Genomic DNA, 26,787 nt, shown 5'->3' on the forward strand with positions numbered 1-26,787 from the left:
TTGCACACTGCGTAACTTCAAGCACTTTTTCCCTTCTTCATTTAACCAATATTTCACTGACTTTTCTTTGTCGCTGACAGCTGTTGCAGTGCATGTTTGTTTGTAGGCTTGGCAGGTATTCTTCTTCGGTACTGTTATTGACACAACTGACATCTTCCGAACCACAATTCATGGAACAATCACAGTTATTTCCTATTTCTTTTAACGTATCCACAATTTCAAATGTTGATATCATTCAAATGAATGTTAGCGAAATCAACTAACAAATGACACATATGTATGTCCTCAGGAGAAGTAGGTGATTTCAGCTAGAAGCCACGTTCTTCAAATTTCATCATTGCTAAATTGAGAATGTTAACTGGATTCCACATTACTGTGAAAATGGAAGAAGAAAGGTACTATTAGACTCATGAAAGCATAATAAATATTAATTCAGCTTTATCTGTATTGTCTATAGTTACCAATACTGCAAAAAGCAACTGATAATTTTTAATGGATGTTACTTGAGTGGCTATTTCAAGAGAATAGTAACTGTGTACTTCAGTGTCATAAAAACTATCAACAAACAGTAACCTGAAACATCCTTTACAAATTACGATAGGGTTGTGTTGTGTTTCCTGTTTACAAATGTACCATCGACCTTGGCTGTGTGTGTGCCTAGTTGTGCATGCGCAGTTGCTGCAGCACCATTAGGGGTGTACATTTTTACTGCCGCTTGGCGTGCTACGAATTTGTCAAGTTTCAGTTATTTTTTTAAAATACTTGCAGTGCCTCTTAGCATCTACAATTTTGACAGTGCATTTCTTTCATTGCGTTCTTCCTGTGTAAAATGTCTTATTGGGCCATTCCCTTGTGAGAGAACCACTCTGATCCCACGAAGGGCTGTATCTCTGGCCAACACCAATTACAAGTGGGTCTGGTAAAATGTAAATTACAATTGGGACTAATAGTTGGAGGGTAGACTTTAATTTCTGATAAACACAATTGCACTCTTCTGGCCATTGAAAAGTTACTCCTTTTTTCTGAGACTGTTCAGCAGTCAGGCTACCAAAGCTGAATGGGTGATAAATTTTCCATAGTAGTTCAATATTTCTAGAAAAAACTGAATATTATTAATGGATATGGGCACAGACATATTTTGAATTGCCTCTACATATTCTGTGATGGATCAAGGGCCCTCTCCACTGAAGGCTGAAAGACAGTGCATCTGGGAAAGTTACATTTAAGCCCTTTCTGTACTAGGGCCACAAAATCCAGGTGGAAATTCTGCAAATGCTCATCTGTTATACAACCATTCACCAGAATATCTACAAGGTAATTTACACAATCTAGCTGTTGTTGCTGGCTTAGTTGTTGCAGCTGAAGCTAGAGAAATCGGGTGTTCATGATAGTGTGTGATGAAGCAGGACTGTGACCACCTCGTTGCCAGTGTTATAACCCTCACTCTGAACCACAATGTTTAGTGAACATAAATAACTTGTATAGCAACAAATTTAATAGTCAATTAGACCATGAACCAAGCAAAAACAGTTCTTAGTGCAATATTCATGTGACCATTATTGTAATTATTAGTAGAAGAATAAACTGCAAGCCCAACTTAGCCTTGTAACACATATTTCATACTCAGAGTTCCGTATAGGCAATCAGTGGTGGAAACCATAAGTTTATGCTCCGTAGCACTAAATGTACAGTAAATAGTTGACAGACACTGCAGAGTCCCCTTATGGAGGTGAGTTGGATAACAGCTAGAGAAGCAGACCACCACTGGGCACCGTGTAATCTATCTGCATGTCTGGCGAGATTACTAAATATAGCATAATCCATCAAAAGGACATAATTGAGCTACAGTCGCAGCATTTGTCAAGTCATACAGTGGTAGAAAATGGTGAGCGTTGGCTGGACATAAAAAATTGTACTGGTTGTGGACCTTATTAAAACTAAACCATCTTGCATTTTGACATTTGCTTCACACTACTGTAGCTCAAACATTCTCACTTTTTTACATTTATTTCACCATGGTTTCTCCCTCCCTCGCTCCCTCTTCCTCCAACATTCTTCATTTGTTTTTCTATTTCCTTCATCTTGTCTGGCTGTAACTACAGAAAGCATACACACTGGTTCTCTTTTTGTTAATAAGTTGACTATAATACTGTATAAGCAATATGTTTATGAACATGTCATGGTCATTCATTATTGACATGTAACTAAAGAATAAGTGTAGTAAGAGTTCTCATCTAATAAAACTCTCGACAATATTCTTCCTTTTCAGTGATCTGTGGAAACTAATTCGTGATTTTCCCATTAAGTTCCAAAGCATGGATGAAATGAAAGTAATAGATTTGGGTGTCCTGGCAAATAAGGTTTTAAATTGTTCGCAGAGATGGAGTCTAGACAGACTTGTGAGATATGTGGTGAGTGTGACTGATGCACATATGTATTTCACACTATACTAAGTGTGTTTCAGACATGATACTGTTTCTTGCATTAAAATGGATGTTTGATCTTGCAGCTTCACAAAAATTTGGACAAAAGTGATGCTGTAAGAAAGAGCAATTGGCAGTTTGAGTTGCTGTCAGAAGAGCAAAAGCACTATGCTGCTGCAGATGCTTTGGTAAATCCACACAGGATGTCTTATTAAGAACACAGCTTTTAAGAGCATAATCATGTGCAAATTTAGTGATGTAATTAAGTGATTTACATATTATTGCTGTGCATGCTACTTCTGATTATGTATGAAATAAGTTACTCAAATGTGCTCCATGACTCTGCAGGCGCACTTCCCTTCTTTTGATGAAATTTTCCATACTTTTTAGTGTACTTACACCGCTTGTTCTGAAATTGCATTCATTCATTGTAGCTGCAGAGCAACGAATCAGTTTCATGTATTGTGCACAGCATCTATTATCCTTTGATGTATGTATAATATTGTCATGTTATAATCACACTAAAGTCCAAATCTGAATGCAAGATTGTCAATGAAATACGACACTTAGTAGTGAATGCACCTTTATTACGAACACCAAAGTACAGCCAGAACATAATTTCACACCTACATGGAGCATGCAGCTGTTTATACAAGCATTGAATTTTACAGAATACACAAACACTAAATACATAAGATATTTCAAGAACATTCCAGAAATGACAAATATTTTCAAAATAATGCTGGTTGTTGGGTTTAAACTGGCAATCTTTAGCATGTTATTTAGGGATGATTGCATTATTGCTCCCTCTCCTGAAGAACCTGTAACCCTTTATTTCAGAAGTTATCATTGGAACTGACTACAGCACCCTGGATCTAGATCTCGCCAGTGTTTCTCTGTGTAGTGGTGCCTGCAGATACTGATGTTGTAGTCATGTTGTTACATTCTTTTAACTATGATGAGTATCAAAGGTTGCCCTGTAAGGTGCCCAACTGTCAGTGGGTCTTCAGTCTCCTTGACCTCCACCCCCTGCGGGTTCGGGGGTAAGAATAGGCCCGTGGTATTCCTGCCTGTCGTAAGAGGCGACTAAAAGGAGTCTCAAATGTTTCGGCCTTATGTGATGGTCCCCTCTTGGGTTTGACCTCCATATTTCCAAATTTCCATTGTTAGTGCGTGCCATTTGGGGAAGGACGCCTTACATGGTGTTTTTCTATTGGTCCATCATGCACCACCATCTTGCATGCTATCTATTGTCGTGGGGCGGGATTTACACCCAATGTCTTCTGGGTTGCCTCCTACTCGTCTTAAGCACAATCCCCTTCTTAGCGCCCACGACAACTGTGGACCCTTTCAACGCCTAAAATCCAGCACGGTAGCCAGTCTGTTGTGGTGGGGTCGTCATGTACCCTCTTGGTGGTAGCCCCCTGACCACGCAAGGATCGCACTACAGATGCCAGAGCTGTTTCCTCCCCATGCATGCCAAGGAGTATGTGTGTGCCCTTCTTGTCTGGGGCACGGGGACTCCGGGCAACAGGAAATCGGCCAGGTACCTGTTGCTTTGGCTGGGTGGCGCCCTTGGGGAGAGCCCTCGTTCGGAGTAGGTGGCATGTGGGTGGATGTGGCACAATGAAGTGCAATAAATCACACCATGCTGGTCCCTCCCCCTCCTTCTCTGCCGGCGTTGCCTCTGCCAGTTCCTCTCTCGTGGAAGGGGTCCCTCAGGGCTCTCCCTTCCTCCATTTCTTCTCCTACCCAGCCGGATGTCAGCCAGTGGCTGAAGGTTCGGCCGCCTGTTGGTCGTAGGGCTTCTGTGTCGTCGTCAGCCTCCGACGCTCCTTCAGAGAAACTCCCCCAGCCCTCTAACCCTAAGGACAGATGCGAGAAGAAGGAATGGAACGTGTCCAAGAAGAAGGACGTTCCGGCGGTTTCAGTACCGCCTCCTATCAATAGTTCTGGTTCCGGGTATGAGGTGGAGATCCTCGCCTCTGCCGCGGATCTCGCCCTCACAGAACCCTCGGGGCCTTTCCTATGGATGCAGCTGCCTCTCCCCCGGTGGCGGCCGTTGGCTCTGAGGCGCCGTCTGCCTCTTAGTCGCCTTCACACCCTCCCAGTCCCTTCCTGCTTCCATTCTCCAGTGGAATTGCGGCAGTTATTTCCGCCACCTGCCTGAGCTCCGGATGCTTCTGAGTGTTTCCCCTGTTCTCTGCATTGCTCTTCAGGAAAATTGGTTTCCAGCAATGTGGACCCCTGCCCTTCTCAATTATCGGGGGTACTATAAGAACCGTGCTGCCTGTCAACGAGCATCAGGTGAAGCTTGACTTTTTGTTCACCACTCTGTCTGTAGCTCGCCTGTACCCCTTCTGAGGTATGTCTCATCCTTGGACTCCCGTGTCTCCCCCTCGCTCGTGTGGTCCCAGATCCGGCGGATTTATGGATACCAGACCCCTATGGGTGTCCCAGGAATCTCCCTGGCCGGCGCTAGCTGCACGGATGCTGCTGCCATTGCTGACCACCTTGCCACGCACTTTGCTACGAGCTCTGCAACTGCAACTTACCCCCACACCTTTTGCTCTCTAAAGGAGCATGCCGAGCGGATGCCGGTATCATTCCACACACGTCGTTATGAAAAATACAATGCTCCTTTCAGCGAGAGGGAATTCCTCGCTGCCATCGCCAGGGAATTCCTCGCTGCCATCGCCAATTGCCCTGATACAGTACCAGGACCAGAGTGCATTCACGCGCAGATGCTGAAGCATCTCTCCAGGGACTGCCAGAGACACATCCTCACCATCTTTAACCTCATTTGGACCGATGGCGTGTTCCCGTCGCAGTGGCGAGAGGGTGTTATTGTCCCCATCTTGAAGCCCGGTGCGGACCCACTGTCGCTGGACAGCTATCATCCCATGTTTTGTGCAAATTGCTCGAACGTATGGTGGGGCGGCTTTTGTGTTGGGTCCTTGAGACGCACGGACTCCTCGTTCCATCCCAGGAGGGCTTCCGTCGGGGCTGGTCTGCTGCGCACAATTTGGTGCGGCTGGAATCTGCTATCCGTGCGGCCTTTGGCCGACGTCAGCATCTCGTTGCTGTATTTTTTGATCTGCGGAAGGCATATGACACCACATGGCGGCATCACATCCTTGCTACGTTGCACGAGTCGGGTCTTTGTGGTCAGTTCCTGGCTTTTCTTCAAACCTTCTTATTGCGCCGCTCTTTCCGGGTGCAAGTCGGTGTTGCCTCTAGTTCATCTTATATACAGGAAAATGGGGTCCCGCAGGGATTGGTGTTGAGCGTCTCCTTATTTCTAGTGGCCATTAATGGTCGGGCTGCACCCGTGGGGTCTTCGGTGTCTCCTTCTTTGTATGCTGACGACTTCTGCATCTCATTTAGCTCAACGACTACAGGAGTCGCCGAGTGCAGGCTGCAAGTAGCCATTCGCAAGGCAGCATCATGGGCTCTGACTCATTGTTTTCAGTTCTCTGCAGCCAAGAGTCGAGTTATGCACTTCTGCAGGCGTAGGACGGTCCACCCTCATCCTGAACTTTACCTCGACAGCCACCTACTTGAAGTGGTGGACACTAGCCGCTTCCTAGGACTAGTCTTTGACGCCCTGCTCACATGGGTTCCTCATATTACTCAGCTGAAGCAAAAGTGCTGGCGGCACTTCAACGCCCTCCGCTGCCTGAGCCCCTCGTCTTGGGGTGCAGATCGCTGCACGCTGTTGAGATTGTACAGAGCCCTTGTGCATTGCAGGCTTGATTAGGGGAGCCTGGCCTATGGGTCTGCATCACCCTCAGTGTTGACGTTGCTGGACTCCATACACCACTGTGGGGTTCGGCTTGCAACTGGCGCTTTCTGTACGAGCCCCGTGGATAGTCTACTGGTGGAGGCCGGGGTTCCCCCGCTCCGGATTCGCCGTGACCGACTGCTCGCCGACTATGCTGTCCACGTGCATTGCTCCCCGGGCCATCCCAATCATCGCCTGCATTGCCCTGCCATGGTCCTCCATCTGCCCGAACGGCGACCTAGGTCTGGGCTTTCCATTGCTGTCTGCGTCCAGTCCCTGCTGTCGGAACTGGGGTCTTTCCCTCTTCTGCCTCCCTTCCGGGTCCGTGCACCTACGTCTCCCTGGTGTATGCCCTGGCTGTCCGTCCGTGTGGACTTGGCACGGGGACCCAAGGACTCGGTTCCACCTGTGGCCCTCCGTCGATGTTTTCTTGCCCTCCTCTCCTCATTCTCGGGCTGAGAGACTGTCTACACTGATGGTTCCCTGGTTGATGGTCGTACTGCCTACGCTTTTGCTCACGCTGCCCATATTGAACAGCGCACTTTGCCGGCCGGCTGCAGTATTTTTACTGCAGAGCTGGCAGACATTTTGGGCGCTCTTGAGCATATGCGTTCCTGCTCAGGGACGTCAATCGTCATCTGCAGTGACTCCCTGAGCAGCCTCCAGGCTATCGACTGCTGCTGTGCCTCTTCTCCTCTAGTAAACTTTATTCAGGAATCTGTTTCTGCCATTACCCACTCTGGTTGTTTGGTGGTCTTTGTTTGGATGCCAGGTCACGTTGGCATCCCAGGAAACGAACGTGTCAACAGGCTGGCCAAAGGGGCTATCGATGCCCCAGCTTTGGAGATCGGCCTCCCGGCTCATGATCTGCAGTTGGTGTTGCGCCGTAAGGTGCTTGGGATGTGGCATGATGAGTGGCGTAGCCTGACATCGCTGAATAAACTGCGGGCTGTTAAGGAGACGACCGATGTGTGGCAGTCCTCCCTGTGGGCTTCTCGCAGAGACTCTGTCATCCTGTGTCGGCTCCGTATCGGCCATACCTACCTGACACACGGCCATCTTTTGCGTCAGGAGGACCCCTCTATGTCGTGTGGGTCCCGGCTGACGGTCGCCCACATTTTGTTGGAGTGTCCCCAACTGCGTACCCTCAGGCAGTCTTTTAATCTCCCAGGCACTTTGCCTTTGTTTTTATGCGACGTTGCCTCCATGGCTGACGACGTTTTAAATTTTATCCGTGGTAGTCCTTTTTATGGTTCCATTTAGGGAGGTCCTGCACCTTTCCCTTTCTGTGCCTCTTGTCCTCAAGTCTCTCTTCATTGGTTACAGGCTTTAGTGTGTAGTTGGATGGTTGACTCTTCCCCTCCCGCCCCCCCCCCCCCTTTTTGTTGTTGTTGTTGTTGTTCTCGTGGTCAGTCAACCAGTCTCCGGCCCTCTTCTTTTCTTCTGTTTCTTGCTGTCTGGTGTTCATCTGTAGTCTTCTTGTCTGTAGTGTTCGTTGCCGCATTTGTGTTCTTTCATTGACTGGGAATGAGTCTCCTTCCTCTTGGGGTTTTACCTGCTCTGCAAATTTTCTTCTCGCCAGTTCTTGGAATGGGGGACTGATGATCTTAGCTGTTTAGTCCCCCTTAAACATCCCAACAACCACCATCCTTGAACCTCCCATCATTGATTTGCTCCTCTGGATTGCAGTAGGGGTTGATACAGAGAAGGACATGGATGATGTGTCTGTGGTTTTTTATTCTTGATGATGGTCACAATTCTGGACTTCACATTTGATGTCCGACAATTGACAAAAGATATGACATGGCCCAAAGTAGCACTTCAGTAAAATTTCCAATAGCCCTATTTTCTGCACAGGCAAAAAATCCATACCCAGTCTCTCAAGTTGTATTTCAGTGCCCGGCACTTGACATTATAGTCCTCTCAGTCTTTCACTGTTCATATGTGAGCCAACTGCCTTGCTTCTTCAGTTCTGTTGATGGTATGTTGGACATAGTCATCCTGAATATCATCTGGTTGTCTGTTCAACACAAGGCATATAATGACAACTTATCTGCCAAATTCTTATTTAAAGCATTCGGTGAAGCCATTCGTTTGTGGATGGAAGGCAGTTGTCATCCTGTGTTTAATGTCACATTGTGAAACTACCTCTGATACTAGTCTTGCCAAATTCTTATTTAAAGCATTCAGTGAGGCCATTCATTTGTGGATGGAAGGCAGTTGTCATCCTGTGTTTAATGTCACAATGTGAAACTACCTCTGATACTAGTCTTGTCTGTCTGTCAAAATTTCCTCTACAAGGAACTTTGCGATTTCCGGAGCTTCAGCAGTCGGTACCTCTTTGGTACAATGCATGATGATTTCAGTGCAGACTGCTATCCATCACTTCCCTTTTGTCAACTTTAGAAACCCCCCTAAGAGATGTTGACTTTTTTATTATTATTCTTTTTATTCAAATATTATGAGTAGCTTTTTCCCCTCTTAAGCAGCTTAATGCTTAGTTATTACTAAGATATTCAAAATTATGTTAAAATACTGTGTGCTACATCCATGCCATTTCATGTGCAACATTTCCTTTGTTCTTTTATATAGATCACAAACTACAAGAAAACAGCAAATAAATAAATAAATAAAAACTCTCCTGAAGAGGTTGATTCCAATTTAAGCACAGTTGGTACCAGATGCCATGAGGGTAACTGCGGCATGTGCTTTCATTGATAGCATTATTTACAATGGCTCACATTGTGTCTAAAGGATTGGTAGAGACCAGACCTGCATTGATTCTGCTTAGAGTTTTTACAAATCCCAGGTGACCTCATTTTGGAGCATCATGGAAAAGTTTCAGAATAGCTAGCTGTAGATGAGCTGGGATGACGAGCAACCATTTCCGCCTCATTGGTTAATAGTTCCTCTTATTCAGTGTTTCATGTATTAATTGGAATTCTTTGATCAGTTTCTCTTTCAAGGCTTCAGAGGTTTCCAACAATGCTGGATCTTCCGTCTGTTCAGCACCAGTGTTATTTAATACAGTAATGACTGAGATTTCATTCATAGTGCTGCGTTCTGCCAAAGGATTCCTCAAAAGACTTCAGCATCCTTGTGTTTGCATCCATTTTTGTAATCACTCTGTTGGCATACCGATGAAACCTCATCAGTCATCTTGCCAGTGAACCTGTTGGACAGACAGCTTGTTAGTTGTCATGCACATGCATAAAGCAGCAACACTGGTGGCAGCTTAGTTGGTAGACAACATGACTGTTTTCACAAGTGGCCTTGCCCTTGATAGGGTGGGAGATTCTAAATTACTTCAATAATCTACATGAGAAAATCAAATTTACAGTGGAACAAGAGCAAAATAAAAGCATCAACTTTCTGGACCTAAATATTACAAGACATAACAAAACACACTCATTCAAAATTCATAGGAAAAACTCAATGACTGACACTACAATCCCTGCAACCTTCATGTCACCCAAATATCCATTAACAGGCAGCATACAGGTCAGTTCTACATAGGGCAACTAAAGTACCATTTAACCAAGACAACATGTAACAAGAAATAAACACAGTGAAAAAAATCCCAGTTGCCAATGAGTGCAATGCTTCCATGGTTGACAAAATCCTAGACAAAGTGAAGAAATACCCAGGTACAAACTGCACCACAGAGGAAAAAGAGAAAAACATATGTATATCTAGTATCCCATACATTGGTAATGTATCACAGAAGATTGCAAATATTTTCAAAAATCACAAAGTAAAAGTTGGGTTTTCTACATCTAAAAAACTACAACAAAAACTAATACACAGAATAAAATGTAACATGACCACACTCAGACTCTGGAATATACAAGGTCACATGCCAGGAATGCTCCATGTTCAACGTAGGTCAAACAGGCCGAAATTTCAACACCAGGTACACAGAGCACATAAAAGCCTACACACACAACAGATACACTACATCAGCCATACATGTACATAATACAGGACACCCATTTGGAAAAATAGAGCAAAATGTCGAAGTACTCCACCGATTAAATAAAGAACATAAAATGGATTTGCTAGAAGAACTGGAGATATATTCACATTACAGAAAATACGAAGATAAAATATTAAACGAAAAACTTGAAAGTGAATCAGTGAATTTCTTCAGATGTTTCGATAGTATACTTTAAAAAAAAATAGTAACACATCAAAATAAACACAATTGTAAAATGGACATAAGTAAATTATGATCCACATTGTTAAGTAAATAACCTCTGTACGAAAGCATATCATACTCTGTGGAGGACCTATAATGTCATCTCTGTTGACTACTTGTAGGAACATCTGTGTAACTGTTTCGTTTATGTAAAATATTTTCGATGTTTAAAAGTGTACAACAAGTTGTGTGTGCATTTGACAAAAAAATTTCATAATTTATACTGCTTTTTAAAATTGTGTCCAACCTGATTAATAACATTGCGGGAAATATTTTGCTAGTTATTCTTGGTCAAAGATGAGGTCCAGAGACCTATGTTGTAAATTTGGTGATAATAGAGCATATTTGCTTTAAAGCCACACTCTGAAACCCGTAGTTTCTCTCTCTCTCTCTCATGCACGCATAATATACACATATCTACATGTGTGTGTGTGTGTGGGGGGGGGGGGGGGGGGGCGGGGCTTGTGCGTCCCAGTTCTCTTTTACAACTCCTGTACTCACTGTAGGTACACATACAAACTAACTACTACCATCAAAAAACTAAACGAAATTTCTTCCTTTGTCATATAAGATTGTATCATTAAGTAATGTATTGTGTATATAAATATATATGTCTGCTTGTGTCTGTGTATGTGTGGATGGATATGTGTGTGTGTGCGAGTGTATACCTGTTCTTTTTTTCCCCCTAAGGTAAGTCTTTCCGCTCCCAGGATTGGAATGACTCCTTACCCTCTCCCTGAAAACCCACATCCTTCCCTCTTTCCCTCTCCTTCCCTCTTTCCTGATGAAGCAACCATTGGTTGCGAAAGCTTGAATTTTGTGTGTATGTTTGTGTTTGTTTTTGTGTGTCTATGAACATGCCAGTGCTTTCGTTTGGTAAGTTACATCATCTTTTCTTTTAGATATATTTTTCCCACGTGGAATGTTTCCCTCTATTGTATTCATAAGTAATGTATATATTTCTTTACTTTTTCAGGCATCTTTTGTGCTTTTTCATGAACTTACTTCAAAGAAAAAAGTGAAATGTGAAATTTAATGTCAATTTTATGGATCTTTCAAGTAACTACAAAATTTTGTATCTTCTATTGTAACTTAAGATGTAATGTATGAATTTGGTTTTATCATTTTGTCTCTAAGGCTTTTTCTCCACTTCCAAAATCATTGTTAACAAAACTTAACATTGTGTCCATTTACATGCAGACACATTTGTCACTTATCGAATAGTATGGTGAGCAGTATGAATAAACTACAAACTTTTCATGTGGTAACTGTGTTAAATAAATGACTTCTAGTTATGAAGAAAACCACATTATATGTATTAAAAAAAGGAGAAGAAGAAGTTTAACAGAGGTGAATAAAGAAAAATATCCTTTTGACATTATGGTAACCATGTCTTTCACAGTCGATTAAAATCCAGTTAGCATATTGATAAGGTGACAAATAATTCAGTTCAGCCAAATTTATACTTAGAAGTAATTCTAATTACTTTGAATTTTACAACTTTTAGCATATTTGTGGTATTTGCTGTCTTAAAAGATAATTTTCTGAGACAATATGGCTGACCAATAAAATATTTATTCTGCAGACATGATAATGTTAATGTTGTTTAGGCCATAATCAGCTATCTTGCCAGAGACTGCTTCAAGTATCTTGAAATTCTTGTGCCTGCATGTCAATAAATTTACTCTTTCATATTATTTATGGATTAAAAAGGTCAGTTTTGAGCAACCTGTAAGATATAATATGCTTGATGACTGTGTTGTAAATATAACTTACTCATACACTTTTCATCCTTGTCTAGAGAACAGTGGAGATCAGTGTGCAAATTTTTTGTCCAGTTGTCCTTAAATTAAAAATACATTCAAATCTTATCGTATTAGCTCTTTGAAAAATTATTTGAATATTTCACTTATAAGTTTGAGAATCCCAATTAGTAATGTAGAAAATTATCATAATTGTAAATAAGGCTGAATTCAGGGCATAACAACTATTATCCTTCATTGATTACTAGTATATTGCTGTGTTGTCAGGTTTGTAGTACTGAGGGTACTGAATTATGTAAGAGGAAAAGCAAAAGTAACAATATTATGAAAAGGAAAGTTGCTACTCACCATTTAGTGGAGATGCTGTGTTGCAGACAGGCACAACAAAAAGACTGTCACAAGTAAGCTTTAAGCCGCAAGACGTTTGTTGAAAAAATACACACACACACACAGCTCACACAAAAGACTGCAGTCTCTGGCAGCTGAAGCCACTATGTGAGCAGCAGGAGCAGTGCGTGATGGGGGTGGTGCGACTGTGTTTGGGTAAGGAGGAGGCTGGGTAGGGGAGGGGGAGGGATAGCAGGGTGGTGGACGACACTGAAGTGCTGCTGGGGAGCATGCAGGAACGAGGTGGAGAGAGGTTAGAGCAGCTAGGTGCAGTCATGAGGTTAGCCGGAGAGCGGGGAGAGGGGAGGGTAGAGGGGAAGGAGAAAATTAAAAAGACAGGGTGCACTCATGTAATGAGGGCTATGTAGTGCTGGAATGGGAACAGCGAAGGGGCTGGATAGGTGAGGACAAGGACTAACAAAGTTTGAAGTTGGGAGGGTCATGGAGACATAGGATATATTGCAGGGAGAGTTCCCACCTGTGCAATTCAGAAAAGTTGTTGTTGGCGGGAAAGGTCCATTTGACACAGTCTATGAAGCAGTCATTGAAATGATGGCTCTCATGTTGGGCAGGATGCTCAGCATGGATGGTCCACTTACTTCTTGGCCACAGTTTGTCAGTGGCCATTCATGCGGACAGACATCTTGTTGGTTGTCATACCCACATAGAATGCGCGATCTTGCATCTGGGTTCATTACAGGGATAAGAGCCATGAGGTAAGGGGTTGGTAGCAGGGTTTGTCTAGGACTGGACGATTATGATCTGTAGGTCGATGGCAGAATACTGTTGTGGGAGGGGTGGGAAGGATATTGGGCAGGACATTCTCATTTCAGGGCACGACGAGAGGTAGTCGAAACCCTGGCAGAGAATTTAATTTAATTCAATTCCTCCAGTCCTGGGTGGTATTGAGTTGAGTGGAATGCTCCTCTGTGGCCAGACAGTGAGACTTTGGGAGGTGGTGAGAGACTGAAAAGATAAGGAATGGGAGAGTTGTTTTTGTACAAGCTTGAGAGGATAATTGTGGTCTTTGAAGGCGTCAGTGAGACCAATGGTATATTTTGAGAGGGACCGTTCGTCACTGCAGATGCAATGACCCTAGATGGCTAGGCTGTGCGGAAGGAACTTCTCAGTATGGAATGGGTGGCAGCTGTCGAAGTGAAGGTATTGCTGGTGGTTAGGAGGTTCGATATGGACGGAGGTACTGATGTAGCCATCTTTGAGGTGGAGGTCAACACGTAGGAAGGTGGCTTGTTGGGTTGAGTAGGACCAGGTGAAGCAAGTGAGCAAGAAGCTGTTGAGGTTTTGGAGGAATGTGGATAGGGTGTCCTCACCCTCAATGCAAATCACAAAGATATCATCAATGAATCTGAACCAGGTGAGGGGTTTAGGATTCTGGGTGTTTAGGAAGGATTCCACTAAATTGTGGGAAGGATATAGTTGGTCATGGTGACTAGGAAGGAGGGTGCTGGTTTGGAATCCGTCGGGTGCTGGGAAAGGTAGTGTTCAGTAGAGGTAAGGCTATTGGCATTAGGAATGTTAGTGTAAAGGTAAGTATCATCAATAGTGATAAGCAGGGCACCATGTGGTAAAGGGACAGGACCTGTGGAGAGTCGGTGAAGGAAATGGTTGGTACCTTTTATATAGGAGGTTCCAGGTAATAGGTTGAAGATGTTAGTCTGTGAGAGCAGAGATTCTCTCAGTGGGGGCACAGTAACTGACCACAATTGGGCATCCTGGTTGGATAGGTTTATGGGCTTTAGAAAGCATTTAGAAGGTAGGAGTGCAGATAGTGGTAGAGGTGAGCAGAGAGATGGATTCGGGGGACAGGTTCTGGAATGGACCTAAGGACTTGTGGAGTGACAGGAGATCCTGCTGGATTTCTGCGATGGGGTCACTGTGGCAAGGTTTGTAGGTGGATGTATCTGATAGCTGGCAGAGACCTTCTGCTAGGTAATCCTTGCAGTTCAAAACAACAGTGGTGGAGCCTTTGTCTGCAAATGGGATTATAAGGTCAGGATCAATTTTTAGATGTTGGACTGGGGTTGTTTCTGCGGACGTAAGGTTAGTTTGTACATTAAGGGATTTGGGAAATGATGGTGAGCAAGGTTCGAGGTTAAGAAATTCGGAAAAGTTAACAGGGTGGTTTGGGGGCTGTGGGTGTGGATCATGGTTGAATGGAGGAGTGAATGTAGTCAGGCAGGGTTCAACATTGGTCTCTTTGGTTGAGTCTGATTGGTAGGGTTGGTGGCAAAAAAGTGTTTGAACTATAGGGACCAGGAGGAGGAGGGAAGGTCTTTAACAAGTCCTGCATGATTGAATTTGGGAGTGGGGGCAAAAGGTGAGGCCTTTGGAAAGGGCTGATATTTCTGTGGGGCTAAGGCATCTGGAGGAAAGGTTTATGACTGAGTTTCGGGTCTGTTTAGGTTCTGGATTCTGTGTGGTGGTGGAAGGGAGTTTTGGAGGGTGGGGTAAATGTAGTAAGTCTGTGAGACAGGATTTGTTAGCTATGAGGAGACTAGGGGAGGTTTCGAGGCTGTTCTAGAGGTGGTGAACAGTGGTACTCCATGGCAGGAGTAGGAAGTGAGCAGGGCGGAGAGTTTTTTGAGGTGATGTTGTGCATGTTGCTCTAGTTCCTGGAGGGCAAGAGTTTGCGTGTGTTAAGAGTTCCAGGAATTAGGGATTGCGTAGCAGGAAAATCTTATGGATGGTGAGAAGGTACTGCAAGGAGGTTTGGGCTTGGATGATATGGTTTTATAGGACTTTATTGGTGAGGGGTAAGAATTGGCGGAATATGAACAAATGGAGGTCATTGTGGAAGGAGGGGTGGCAGCTGGAGATGGCTAATTTGATGCTAAGGCCATTTGAGGGGATTCAATGAGCCAAGCAACAATGCAGGAACAATATGTGGGACTGGGTTGTGGCTAGGGATAAGGAAACTTTTCTGTATTGATACAGATGGAAGGAGCAAAGATCCGCAGTGGTGGAAAAAATGCGAAAAATTACGTATATAACGTAGAATTATGTCCGAAAAAATAGTCAAAAATACACCCAAAAATGTGCAAAAAATCATGAGAAGGATGAAAAAGGGGGAAACAAGATGAAATCTGAGGGAGATGATAGTGAAAGACGAAAACTCAATAAAATTGGCGTGAAGTCAGAATGAGCAAAAGAAAAAATATAAATAGTAAAAAAAGTATATCGTTGTGGTTACCAGGTATGAAGGAGGATAAGTGTGAAGAAGTGGGACAGCAGGTGTGATTGGAGGAATTAGTGGGTGCGAACTGGGATGCAATGGAGAAAGTGTGGGGGTGGGGAGGGGTTTGTGGGATGAGTTCCAAGGTCGTGTGGCACCAGAAAGGTAGGGGAAATAAAACGCGAAAGATGGGAGAGTGACACAGGGAGAATGATCAATTTGAATCTATAGGATTAATGATATCAGCGAGAGTAATGTGGTACTTAAGATGCTGCACCAACAATCTAACGGCTGAGAATGTTGATATGGTGTGGCTCATAAGTAGAGGATGCTGTGTGGTTTGTAAGGTGACAAAAGAAACACAGGAAAGAAGAGAAAGGACAGACATTGAGTATAGCAGTGCATTAGAAAATAGTAACAAAGGAAAACAGCACTGGGTTAGGATCAAAGAGAAGATGTCAGGCAAAAATCAAACAATGGAAAATCCAGGCTGGAATGTAACAATATTATGAAAAGGGTAATTGTTAGTCACCATATAGCAAAGGCCTTTTCAGATGGTGGAGTTTCTTCTAATAATGTTGCAACCCTAATTTGCAGTCATTTAACTTGTTAAGTAGAATATGGCTAATGCACTTCATATAATACAAAAACTGTCTCTCACTAGTGGTAATTATTTGTGCTGTCTAAAGAAGCATTCAAGTCTGCATCTTTGTCATAATATGTAACCGAGTGAGGTGGTGCAGTGGTTAGCACACTGGACTTGCATTCAGGAGGACAACGGTTCAATCCCACATCTGGCCATCCTGATTTAGGTTTTCCGTAATTTCCCTAAATTGCTCCAGGCAAATGCTGGAACAGTTCCTTTGAAAGGGCACGGTCAACTTCCTTCCCCGTCCTTTCCTAATCCGATGAGACCGCTGACCTCGCTGTCTGGTCTCCTCCCCCACAACAACCAATCATAATATGTATCTTCACATACCGCATATCCAAATGTTCTTTAACCCAAACAAATTTATAAGCAACATATGTCTAGGTGTAGATGGTGTACATCTAAATAGGCTAGGCTCAGTGACTCTGAGTAAAATGTTTTTGGACATTTGCAAAATCATCAATAATCAGAGAAACTGACAAAGTGTGGAACGGATGTTAAAACAAAAGAATCAGCTGAAAATAAATAATATATACTCCAACAAATGTTTTCTTTAAAGCATTCAAAACAGAGATAAACATTTTCTAATGCATCGGAATATAAATGGTATAGCCTCAGATTCTTGTAACCCAAGTTATTCTTAAATTGATGAACTTCAAGTTTTACTTTTAGACTGTTTAAATTTAAAAATTGTATGTTTAAACGAACATTGGTTGATAGAACACAGTATAGGGATTCTAAACAATATGGAACATTTAATAGTTGCCGGTAGTTTTTGTACAGGTAACGGATCTCGTGGGGCCTGCTGCATCGTTCTAAAGGACTCGATAAATTTTAAAGAGAGAACTGAGGTCAATTGTTTGAAAGAAGAAGGTAATTTTGAAAGTGGAGCTAACTGATTTAAATACTGCAATTGTATCTCTGTACAGAATTCCTGGAAGTGCTGTAACAAAATTCTTTTTATCCAAATTTCAATGTTTATTAGAAAGACTTCAGAAAGACTGAAAGAAAAAAAAATTGTAATTGCAGCAGACTTTAATATAAATGTATTAAATAATAATAATGACAATGTAAATTTTTATGATTTAATTCAGAAATATGCTTTTAATGTAAAGTTGACTGAATGTACTAGAAGAAATAGCCACTCTTGAAACATGTATTGACAATATTCTGATAAATTATCAGTTTAAGGATAAAAGTAAATTCTGTTTAAATTTAGGCATATCAGATCATTCAGCATTGCTCATAGAGCTTCCAAAAATAGGGAAATTAAAATATGTGTAAACATGTTTTAAAAGGAACTATAGCTAACAGAATGTAAATATATTTTCTAACAAATTAAGAACTATAACCTGGTCTCTAGATAATAGTGTGTCAAGTGAAAAATATTTCAAAACATTCCTAAACTGTTTCCTAGGTGTTTGCAACGAAACATTTCCCCCTCAAGCCTGGCGACAAAGAGTGGCCAATAAAATAAATTGGATTACACCAGGAATAAAAGTTTCTAGTGCCAAGAAAAGACAGCTTCGCAATGAGTTAAAACATAACAAAAATGCTGACTTTTTGGGGTATGTAAAGAGACATAAGAGTACATTCAAAAAAGTTGTCCAGGCAGAAAAAATTGTTAACAACCTGTATATTAGTAAATATGAAAATAAATCAAAGGCAATTTGGGATGTCATCAAATGCAAGCCTTCAAACATTCAGAAGAATTACCCCAAAGGTTGTAGAAGATTCATAGCGTCTTTAAAAGCTGGGTGGGATGAAATTCCAACCACTTTAGTCAAGGCTGTTGATAACATCATCTCTCATCCAGTGTCTAAAATTATTAATCAGTCATTTGAGGAAGGATATTTCCTGAATGTGTTAAAAATGCTTAAATAAGACCATTGTTCAAAAAAGGCTCACAAGATGACATGGGAAATTACTGTCCTATTTCCCTGCTGCCAGTTTTTGCTAAAGTGATAGAGAGGATTGTAACAAAACGTCTTGAAAATTTTCTTATTGAAAACAATATTATAGTTAAAAATCAATTTTGATTTCACAAGGGGAAAAATTCAATAAATGCTGTAAAGATAAGCTCTGCTTTAAACAAGGGTAAAAAGGTCACAGGTATTTTTTGTGATTTGACCAAAGTTTTTGACTTGGTCAGTCACTAACTACTCTACACAAGTTAAGAGTTATGGGATTGTGAACAGGGCATTGAAGTGGTTCAAACAGAGAGTTATTCTAAATTCAAATGGAAAAAAAGTCATTCTTGGATTGGAAAAAAAATTTGTACAGGCATCCCCCAGAGCTCAATTTTAGGGCCTTATCTTTTTCTGTTGTACGAAAATGATTTACCTTTCAGCATTGATGTTCACTCTCCCATAATGGGAAACCTAGAATTATGGTTTCAGCAAAATGGATTAAAACTCAATGTCACAAAAACAGAATTAGTGCAGTTCAGTGTTAAAACATCATCAGCATCTCCTATAAAAATAGTGCATGGCAATCAGGAAATGACTGAAGCGAGTTATGTAAAATTTCTAGGTCTAAATTTAAATTGGAAGGCACATGTAGACTTCTTAGGAAACAAACTAAATAGCCTACCTTATGTGATGAATGTCTTATCTGGTTCCACCCTTATGCACACCAGGAAGATAGTCTACTACAGCTACTGTGAGACTATAATTCGATACGGAATGAGCAGCTCGAGATTACGTACACTTCAAAAGAGAATCATCAGAAACATGTGTTTAATCCAAAAAAAAAAGAACATCATGTCGCCCATTATTTAAAAAATTAAAAATGCTAACCATTCTGACTCTGTTCATCTACGCACAGCTTCAAACTTCCCTCTCATTATTTAAAACTTTACACTCAAACACCATTGTACATGGGATTAGAAATTTACAATCAATTAAGTAACACAAATCTGTTAGATAAGTACTTTGATCCACTAAAAAAATTGTTATTTAATACACTAGTGGAAAAATGTTATTATTCAATTCAATTCGATTCATGCAGAACAGTTTGGCGATTTGAAGAAAAAAAAAAAAGAAACAATAAAGATTATGTATTGTGTAATAAACTGTTAATATATTGTATAAATTGTACTGCAAGCTGCAAAATGACCATAAGTGTCATATATGTTCCTTTTAAATTGTTCATGTGTGAACATTCAGAAACGCCTGCTTAAACATGTTAATTATTATATCCTTATTTTTTAAAAAGTTATTTGATGTCTCTTCAGTACAAAAATCTTTGGTTTATAACTGTACGTTATGAGACGAATAAACTACATTCAGGATGGAATCTGTGGAAAATTATGTTCAAATGACTGTGATATAATTGTAACATTTGTTATGCTTCCTGTTTCATTCACATGGAGTGTGCCTTAAGAAATATTGCCTTTAGGTGCCCATACATCTAAGAAATTCTGTAATCTCTATAATGGGTCTTATGAGCTGACATGTGAATGGGTCCAGTGCAGTATTGACGATGATGAACTTCAAACTGCATTTTAACCAATAAGGTAATCATTAACATTGATTGTTTATGATCTGATATGTGAAAGGAAGCACTATTTCTGTTATTAACAACAAAACTATTCCACTTCTTGCTGACTCTCAGTATCAAGATTTTGCCAAGGGAGCATTAAGGCAATAAGTAATTGAAATTATGTTTTCTTCTGTTGTCAAAATTGCCACATATTTTTCTCTGTCGTTATGGCAGTTGGTTCCCTAGAAAAAAACTTTTTCTTTTTGAGCCTCAATAGTGAAACAAAATACGGCTTTTGTGCATAATGAGGATTCATAGGGTTTATTTATGACTCCTTAATAGTGTTTTTTTTTTTTTTTTTTTTTTTTTTTTTTTTTTTTTTTTTTTTTTTTTTTCCCAATTTCTTCTCACTAGACAAAGAAAACAGCTTTGGCAGAAATGTGATTATACAATTTCAAAGATTTTTTCTTTCACTTGTGCAAAGTGAAGGAACCCCGTGTTGTGTAAGATACGAAGACTGGCTTCCAGATGTCATTGTTTGTTGCTAATTGGTAGTAAGATTTTTATGTTTTCCCTGTCATTCGTTACTGTTCCATGTTAAGAGATTCATTTCTGTGTGAATGATTACATCTATTTAACCGTGAAAGCTATTTCTATCTTCTTACCTGTCATGAGGTAAATAAGAAGACCAATTTCTCTACTGAGTAATGCATCATCAAATGTTGTCACAATATTGTCTACAATGCGTAGTATTTACAAGAAAGTGCCAAAGATTCTGCCTCTGCACAGATCTGTGATGACCTCATTGGATTACCAGTATCATTATTATTATTATTATTATTATTATTATTATTATTATTTACGAATAACTCTTAGCAGTGTAATGAAACTGCTTCTCATGCTGAAATAGATACTGACATCAATTAAATTTTCTCTTCACATACAAATATAAAACAAAAGAAAATGTTGACTGGGGTGAAGTTTACAATAAGCCTAATGCTAGCTCTAAATTCAACATCTTTCTTAAGGAGTTTGCATCCATTTTTGAAAGCAGTTTTCTTAAGAAGATTAGCTAAATACAATACCGGGTATCATTAAAGAAACATCAGGTCACTGCAAGTATCAGAGTATCTTCACAACAAAAAAGGGATATGTGCAAATAACTAGGGCAAGTAATGACCGAGAAACAGTTTCATATTAGAAACAGTACACAAGGAATGTGCACATCTTGTCTAAAATCGACAGATCAGACAGTAAAATCCAATTACAGTGGAATAAAAGAGGTGATCCTACTGGAGTTTTTCTCATTGACCCATCTTCAGCGTATGATGCTCTTCACCGTGGTATAACGCCCCAGAAGCTCTACACCAGGACACACTATTATGGCTTCAAGGAAGTAATTAGCACTTTATCGTGCAATGAAATGTTCCTTGTCTAGTTTCAAGAGTTACAAAGTCACTGGAAAAAACAAAATAATGACTTGCCCCAAGGTAGTGTTTTGTGCCCTTCACTCTTTAATAGACTTTTCAATCACATTAATGTGACTACCTGTCAAAACCATGAATAACCACCTTTTGCACTGGAGCCCAGTGCGAGATGAGAGCTAGTGAAGTTCTGGAACGTACCATCAGGGATGTGGTGCCTGACTCCAGTGCAAGGGCCAGCTGCACTAGGTTTCTCAGTTGGGGATCCATGTGAGCAGCCCGATCGAGGTAGTCCCACAGATTGTTGATTGGATTTAAATTTGTGGAGTTTGGTGGTCAGGGGAGTATGGTAAACTCATCCTGCTGCTCTTAAAACCACATACGTACACTGCAAGCTATGTAACATGTTGCATTGTCCTGCTAGTAGATTTCATTGTGCCAAGGAAAAACACATTGCATGTAGGTATGTACTTTATCCACAAGGATAGATGCATATCTAAGTTGATCCATTGTACCTTCCAGAATGATAAAATCACATAGGGAATGCCACAAAAACATTCCGCAGACCATAACACTTCCTCCTCTGGCCTGGGCCCTTATAGCAGTTGTTGCAGGCTGTTTGCTATCTATCCTGTGGAGCATAAAACATGATTCATTGGATAAGGCCACTGTCATCACTCAGCGAATGACCAGTTGTGTTGGTGTGCAAATTCCAGCATTTGTTGCCAATGAACAGCAGTCAGCATGGTTGCATGAACCAGGTGCCTGCTGCAGAGCCCTGTACGCAGCACTGTTTGCTGAAATGTTGTTGAGGAGAAACTGTTGGTTGCCACTTGGGTTACATGGGCAGTCTGTTGCTTGAAAGTTGCACATCTGTTCACCCATACACATCTCGGCAGCCGTTTTTCACTTCTTTCATCCTGCCCCATGGTACACCACAGTTGCCTCAGTGCTGCTTTTGAAACAGTGCCATTTTCCTATGCAATATACTTTAATCACAGCAGCATGTGAACACTGTAAAAACTAAGCCATTTTGGAAATACTTTACCCATTGGTCCAAAAGACAACGATCATGCCCTTTTGGATGACAAAGTGCTCTGTTTCCTCATACAATGACTGCACTGTTTTCCATGTCCCACCACCATTGATATCAAACATATGTGTTGGTAACATTTATCTGGCTGGATCGTACATACACACCAATGACCAACCAATACCTAACATGTACAAAAGTTTCATAAATGCAAACACTCTTGCTTTAGCATCTCAAACAGAGAAGTCTGAGGAGGCTGAACAAGTTGTTACAACAATACTGTGAACTTCACTGAGTATTGTGGTAAGAAGCAACTAAAACCTAATCCTCAGAAACACTGGTCTCTGCTTTCTCCCTCCGAGATGGACAGGCAAATAGAAAACTACAAGTTAATTGAGATGGCACTGAAATGCAACAGTGCTTTATGCGTAAATACCTCAGTGTCAATTTAGGCAGATCTTTAATAGTTTGGGCAGGTCTTTAACCTACAGTAAACACTGCCTCAATGCAAAGCTAAAAGTGTCAGCTCAAAATAATATCATTTGGAAACTTACTGGCAGTAACTGGGAAGCCAAACCTCCAGGTTCTGTTTCTCAGCAGGAGCGTTTCTTTGTCTTTTATGACACAGCTCTGCCCGTGTGTAGCAAATAGACACCACACAGAAAGAAACAGCATGACTGACAACCTGATCTGTGAAACCGATACCTAAAGAAATGGTTTATTGCTTGGCATGTATTGTACCACTTGATACACATCATAAAGTAGCTGCAGATGTTGATAGATAAAAGGTTGAATTAAGTTATTTGCATCCTCTCCATGGCCATCCGTCACTAAGATCTAGGTTGAAATCCAGAAGTTTCCTTCGTTCAATATCCACATTATCTATGTCTATGTGTGCTGGCAGAGAACAACTGTGGCCAGCTAGATGCGACAAATTTCAGACATGGATGTAATTTGCTGAACGTGTACTGCCTGGATGTACATTTTTTATTGGTCCATCTGGAGACCAGTGAATGGGCGAAGATCAGGTTTTGGTAACTCCAGCAACAACCTTGTAAAATGGGGACTTTCAAAAGGACCAACACAATGTGAATGTTTGGGCAAACAGGCCGTGGATCACCTGTGCCACTATCCGTGCTGTCCTGAGTCGCAGTGATGAAGGCTGAAGCTGGTGCAGTTTCTGTTGCTCAGTTCCGAGCAAAGGTTATTTTGTTCATTATGTAAATTGTTTTAGTAATATAGCTTAAGACTATAGAGTCATGTGATGTGGAGTTATGTACATTATTTAATAATGGCACAAAATAAGTATTTTTTTTAATTAAGGCCTGGCTGTCTGCTATTACGTCTCTGGTGGGAGACTTTTAGTTATGATCACTGCTGACACTTTTAACCACTGGCAGATGACACATAAAATTATCATTTTTGTATTATTGATTGACCTATATTGTAAAATCATAACAGCTATCTTTCCCACACTGATATATTGCTGTAATAGAAACTATAACATACTGTTGCTCTGTCAGTGGTAGTTTCTAGCACTGGTACCTGGTGATTGCAATTCTGTTTCCTTATAGTAACATCATTCCTAAGTCTCCTCTGCAAAGAAATTTTATGTAGTATTTTCTGTTTGAATTAACAATTCTCTTATATTTCACTGGCTGGACTACTGACGGCTGGATCAGTGAGAGTTTAGTTATTAGTTCACCTTTTACAAGAATGATAAAAAGATATGCTTGATTTATAAAGTCCATTGACACAGGAATGCACTGTATCTATAAATCTCAAGTTATATAATCAATATTTCACACAATAACATTTATGTTGCCATTTGACATGTTGAGTCTCCGATTTAGTGTTAGCATCTGTCAGTCGCATCTATTTATCAACTCTTATTGTGCAGCTTATATGCACTCAAAAAAATTCTCCTTTCCACTATAGCACGGGTTGAACTGGATCCACATTTTCATCAACAGGTGGAATGGAGAACACTAGAACCTGTTCTGTTAAGAAGTTGTTGTTCATGTTTTCTTTGTGTCTTATTATTATCCCCTGCTTGGATACAGCAATAACTGTGTGAATTCCGCATATCAGTGGTGCAGTGGTGCTCATATGTCAAAAAATTCATTTTAAATAATTAATGGAAAATCTCATATAAAGATGTGAAACAAATACTAACAAAGAGATAGAGGGGCTAGCCAGTACTTACCTCAGCTCAGTACAGCCGATAGCTACACAAAAAGCAACCGAAAATTTACGTTCCTAGCTTTCGGAATAAATGTTCCTTCATCGGGGAGGAGAGACGGGAAAGAAAGGGAAGAAGGGAAAGTGGATTTAGTTACAACCCAGGTTATGAAGCAACAGGGAGGGTAGCAAAGATGGAGGCATGGTTGTCAGAGGGAAGCCAAAGATATTCTACTGTAAGTACTGTGCCAGCTTCAAACCAAAAAGGATGCATACAGAAGTAAAGAGGTATATAGTATAAAGATGTAGAATGAAAAGATGCATGAATGGCTAAAGAGGAAAGGGAAAGAGGAGAAGACTGAAGAGTAAATGGGAGTGAGGTTGTTTAACGTAGGTTCAGTCCAGGGGGATGGCGGGATGAAAGGATGTGTTGGAGTGCAAGTTCCCATCTCCGCAGTTCAGAGGGACTGGTGTTGGGTGGGAGAAGCCAAATGGCATATACGGTGTAGCAGGTTCCTAGGTCCCTAGAATTATGCTGGAGGGCATGCTCCGCTACTGGGTATTGGACATCTCCTAGGCGGACAGTTTGTCTATGTCCGTTCATGTTCTCAGCCAGTTTAGTTGTTGTCATACCAATGTAAAAGGTGATTTCCCTAAATCGTTTCAGGCAAATGCCGGGATGGTTCCTTTGAAAGGGCACGACCGATTTCCTTCCCAATCCTTCCCTAACCCGAGCTTGCGCTTCGTCTCTAATGACGTCGTTGTCGACGGGACGTTAAACACTAACCACCACCACCACCAATGTAAAAGGCTGTGCAGTGCAGGCATGTCAGCTGATAAATGACGTGTAGTTTCACACGTGGCCCTGCCTTGAATTGTGTATGTTTTACCAGTAGCGGAGCTGGAGTAGGTGGTTGTGGGGGGATGCATGGGGTAAGTTTTGCAGCAGGGTCGGTTACAGGGGTAGGAACACCTGCTGTAGAGAAGGTAGTCTGGGAATATTGTAGGGTTTAACAAGGATGTTGGGGGGCGACGAAAGGCAACTCTGGGTGGTGTGGGGAGAATTTTGTCAAGGGATGATCTCATTTCAGGGGTTGACTTGAGAAAGTCATATCCCTGACGGAGTAATTTATTGATGTATTCAAGGCCAGGATAATATTGGGTGACAAGGGGGATGCTCCTGTGTGGTCTGAGGGTAGGAACATTGTTGTTGGACTGGGAGGCATGTATTGCTCGGGAGGTCTGTTTGTGGGCAAGGTCTGCAGGATAGTTGCGGGAGAGGAAAGCACTGGTCAGGTTACTGGTGTAATTGTTGAGGGATTCGTCACTGGAGCAGATACGTTTGCCATGAATACCTAGGCTGTAGGGAAGGGAGCGTTTGATGTGGAATGGATGGCAGCTATCAAAGTGAAGGTACTGTTGTTTGTTTGTGGGTTTGATATGGACAGAGGTGTGGATGTGATCTTCAATAAGATGAAGGTCAACATAAAGGAAGGTGGCTTGGGTTTTGGAGAAGGACCAGGTGAAATTCAGATTCGAAAATGAATTGAGGTTATGGACGAAATTAAGGAGTGTTTCTTCACCATGAGTCCAGACCACAAAGATGTCATCTGTAAACCTATACCAGGCCAGGGGAAGCAGCTGTTGGGTCTTCAGAATAGCCTCTTCCATGCGGCCCATGAAGAGGTTGGCATAGGACGGAACCATCCTGGTTCCCATGGCCATTCCCCTGATTTGTTTGTAGGTCTGGCCTTCAAAAGTGAAGTAATTATGGGTGAGGATGAAGTTGGTAAGTGTGATAAGGAACGAGGTTTTTGGAAGATCTTCGGGTGGGCGTTGGGAGAGGTAGTGCTCAAGGGCAGAGAGACCATGGGTGTGTGGGATGTTTGTGTAAAGGGATGTAGCATCTATGGTGACAAGAAAGGTTTCAGGTGCGAGAGGAGTGGGAATGGATTTGAGGCGTTCTAGGAAGTGGTTTGTGTCCTTGATGTAGGATGGGAGTCTGCGGGTGATAGGTTGGAGGTGTTGTTCTGCCAGAGCTGAGATACGTTCTGTTGGGGCTTTGAAGCCTGCTACAATGGGACGACCAGGATGGTTCTCTTTGTGGATTTTGGGTAATAGGTAGAAGGTAGGGGTGCGTGGCTCAGATGGAGTGAGTAAGTATATGGAAGCTGTTGTGAGGCCTTGTGAGAGACCTTGGATTTTTAGGATTTTAACCTTTGGAATTACCCCTAAAGGACTTACCTTAAAAGTTCCCATCTCTGGGTGC

General features: G+C 41.6%; 1 protein-coding gene across 2 annotated transcripts in view; it reads left to right on the forward strand.

Moving 5' to 3' along the window:
• LOC126334911 (Werner Syndrome-like exonuclease) overlaps positions 1-11,781 on the forward strand; it is a 69,161-nt gene extending 57,380 nt beyond the window's left edge. For both annotated transcript variants that reach the window (XM_049997627.1, XM_049997625.1), the window contains 3 exons: positions 2,270-2,411; positions 2,510-2,611; positions 11,382-11,781. In XM_049997627.1, coding sequence (XP_049853584.1) covers positions 2,270-2,411; positions 2,510-2,611; positions 11,382-11,441 — 304 coding nt within the window. In that variant the 3' untranslated portion in view covers positions 11,442-11,781. The remainder of the gene's footprint in view (positions 1-2,269; positions 2,412-2,509; positions 2,612-11,381) is intronic.
• Positions 11,782-26,787: the final 15,006 nt, after the last annotated feature.

Source organism: Schistocerca gregaria, chromosome 2 (genome assembly GCF_023897955.1).
Source record: "Schistocerca gregaria isolate iqSchGreg1 chromosome 2, iqSchGreg1.2, whole genome shotgun sequence".
Taxonomy (NCBI): Eukaryota; Metazoa; Arthropoda; class Insecta; order Orthoptera; family Acrididae; genus Schistocerca; species Schistocerca gregaria.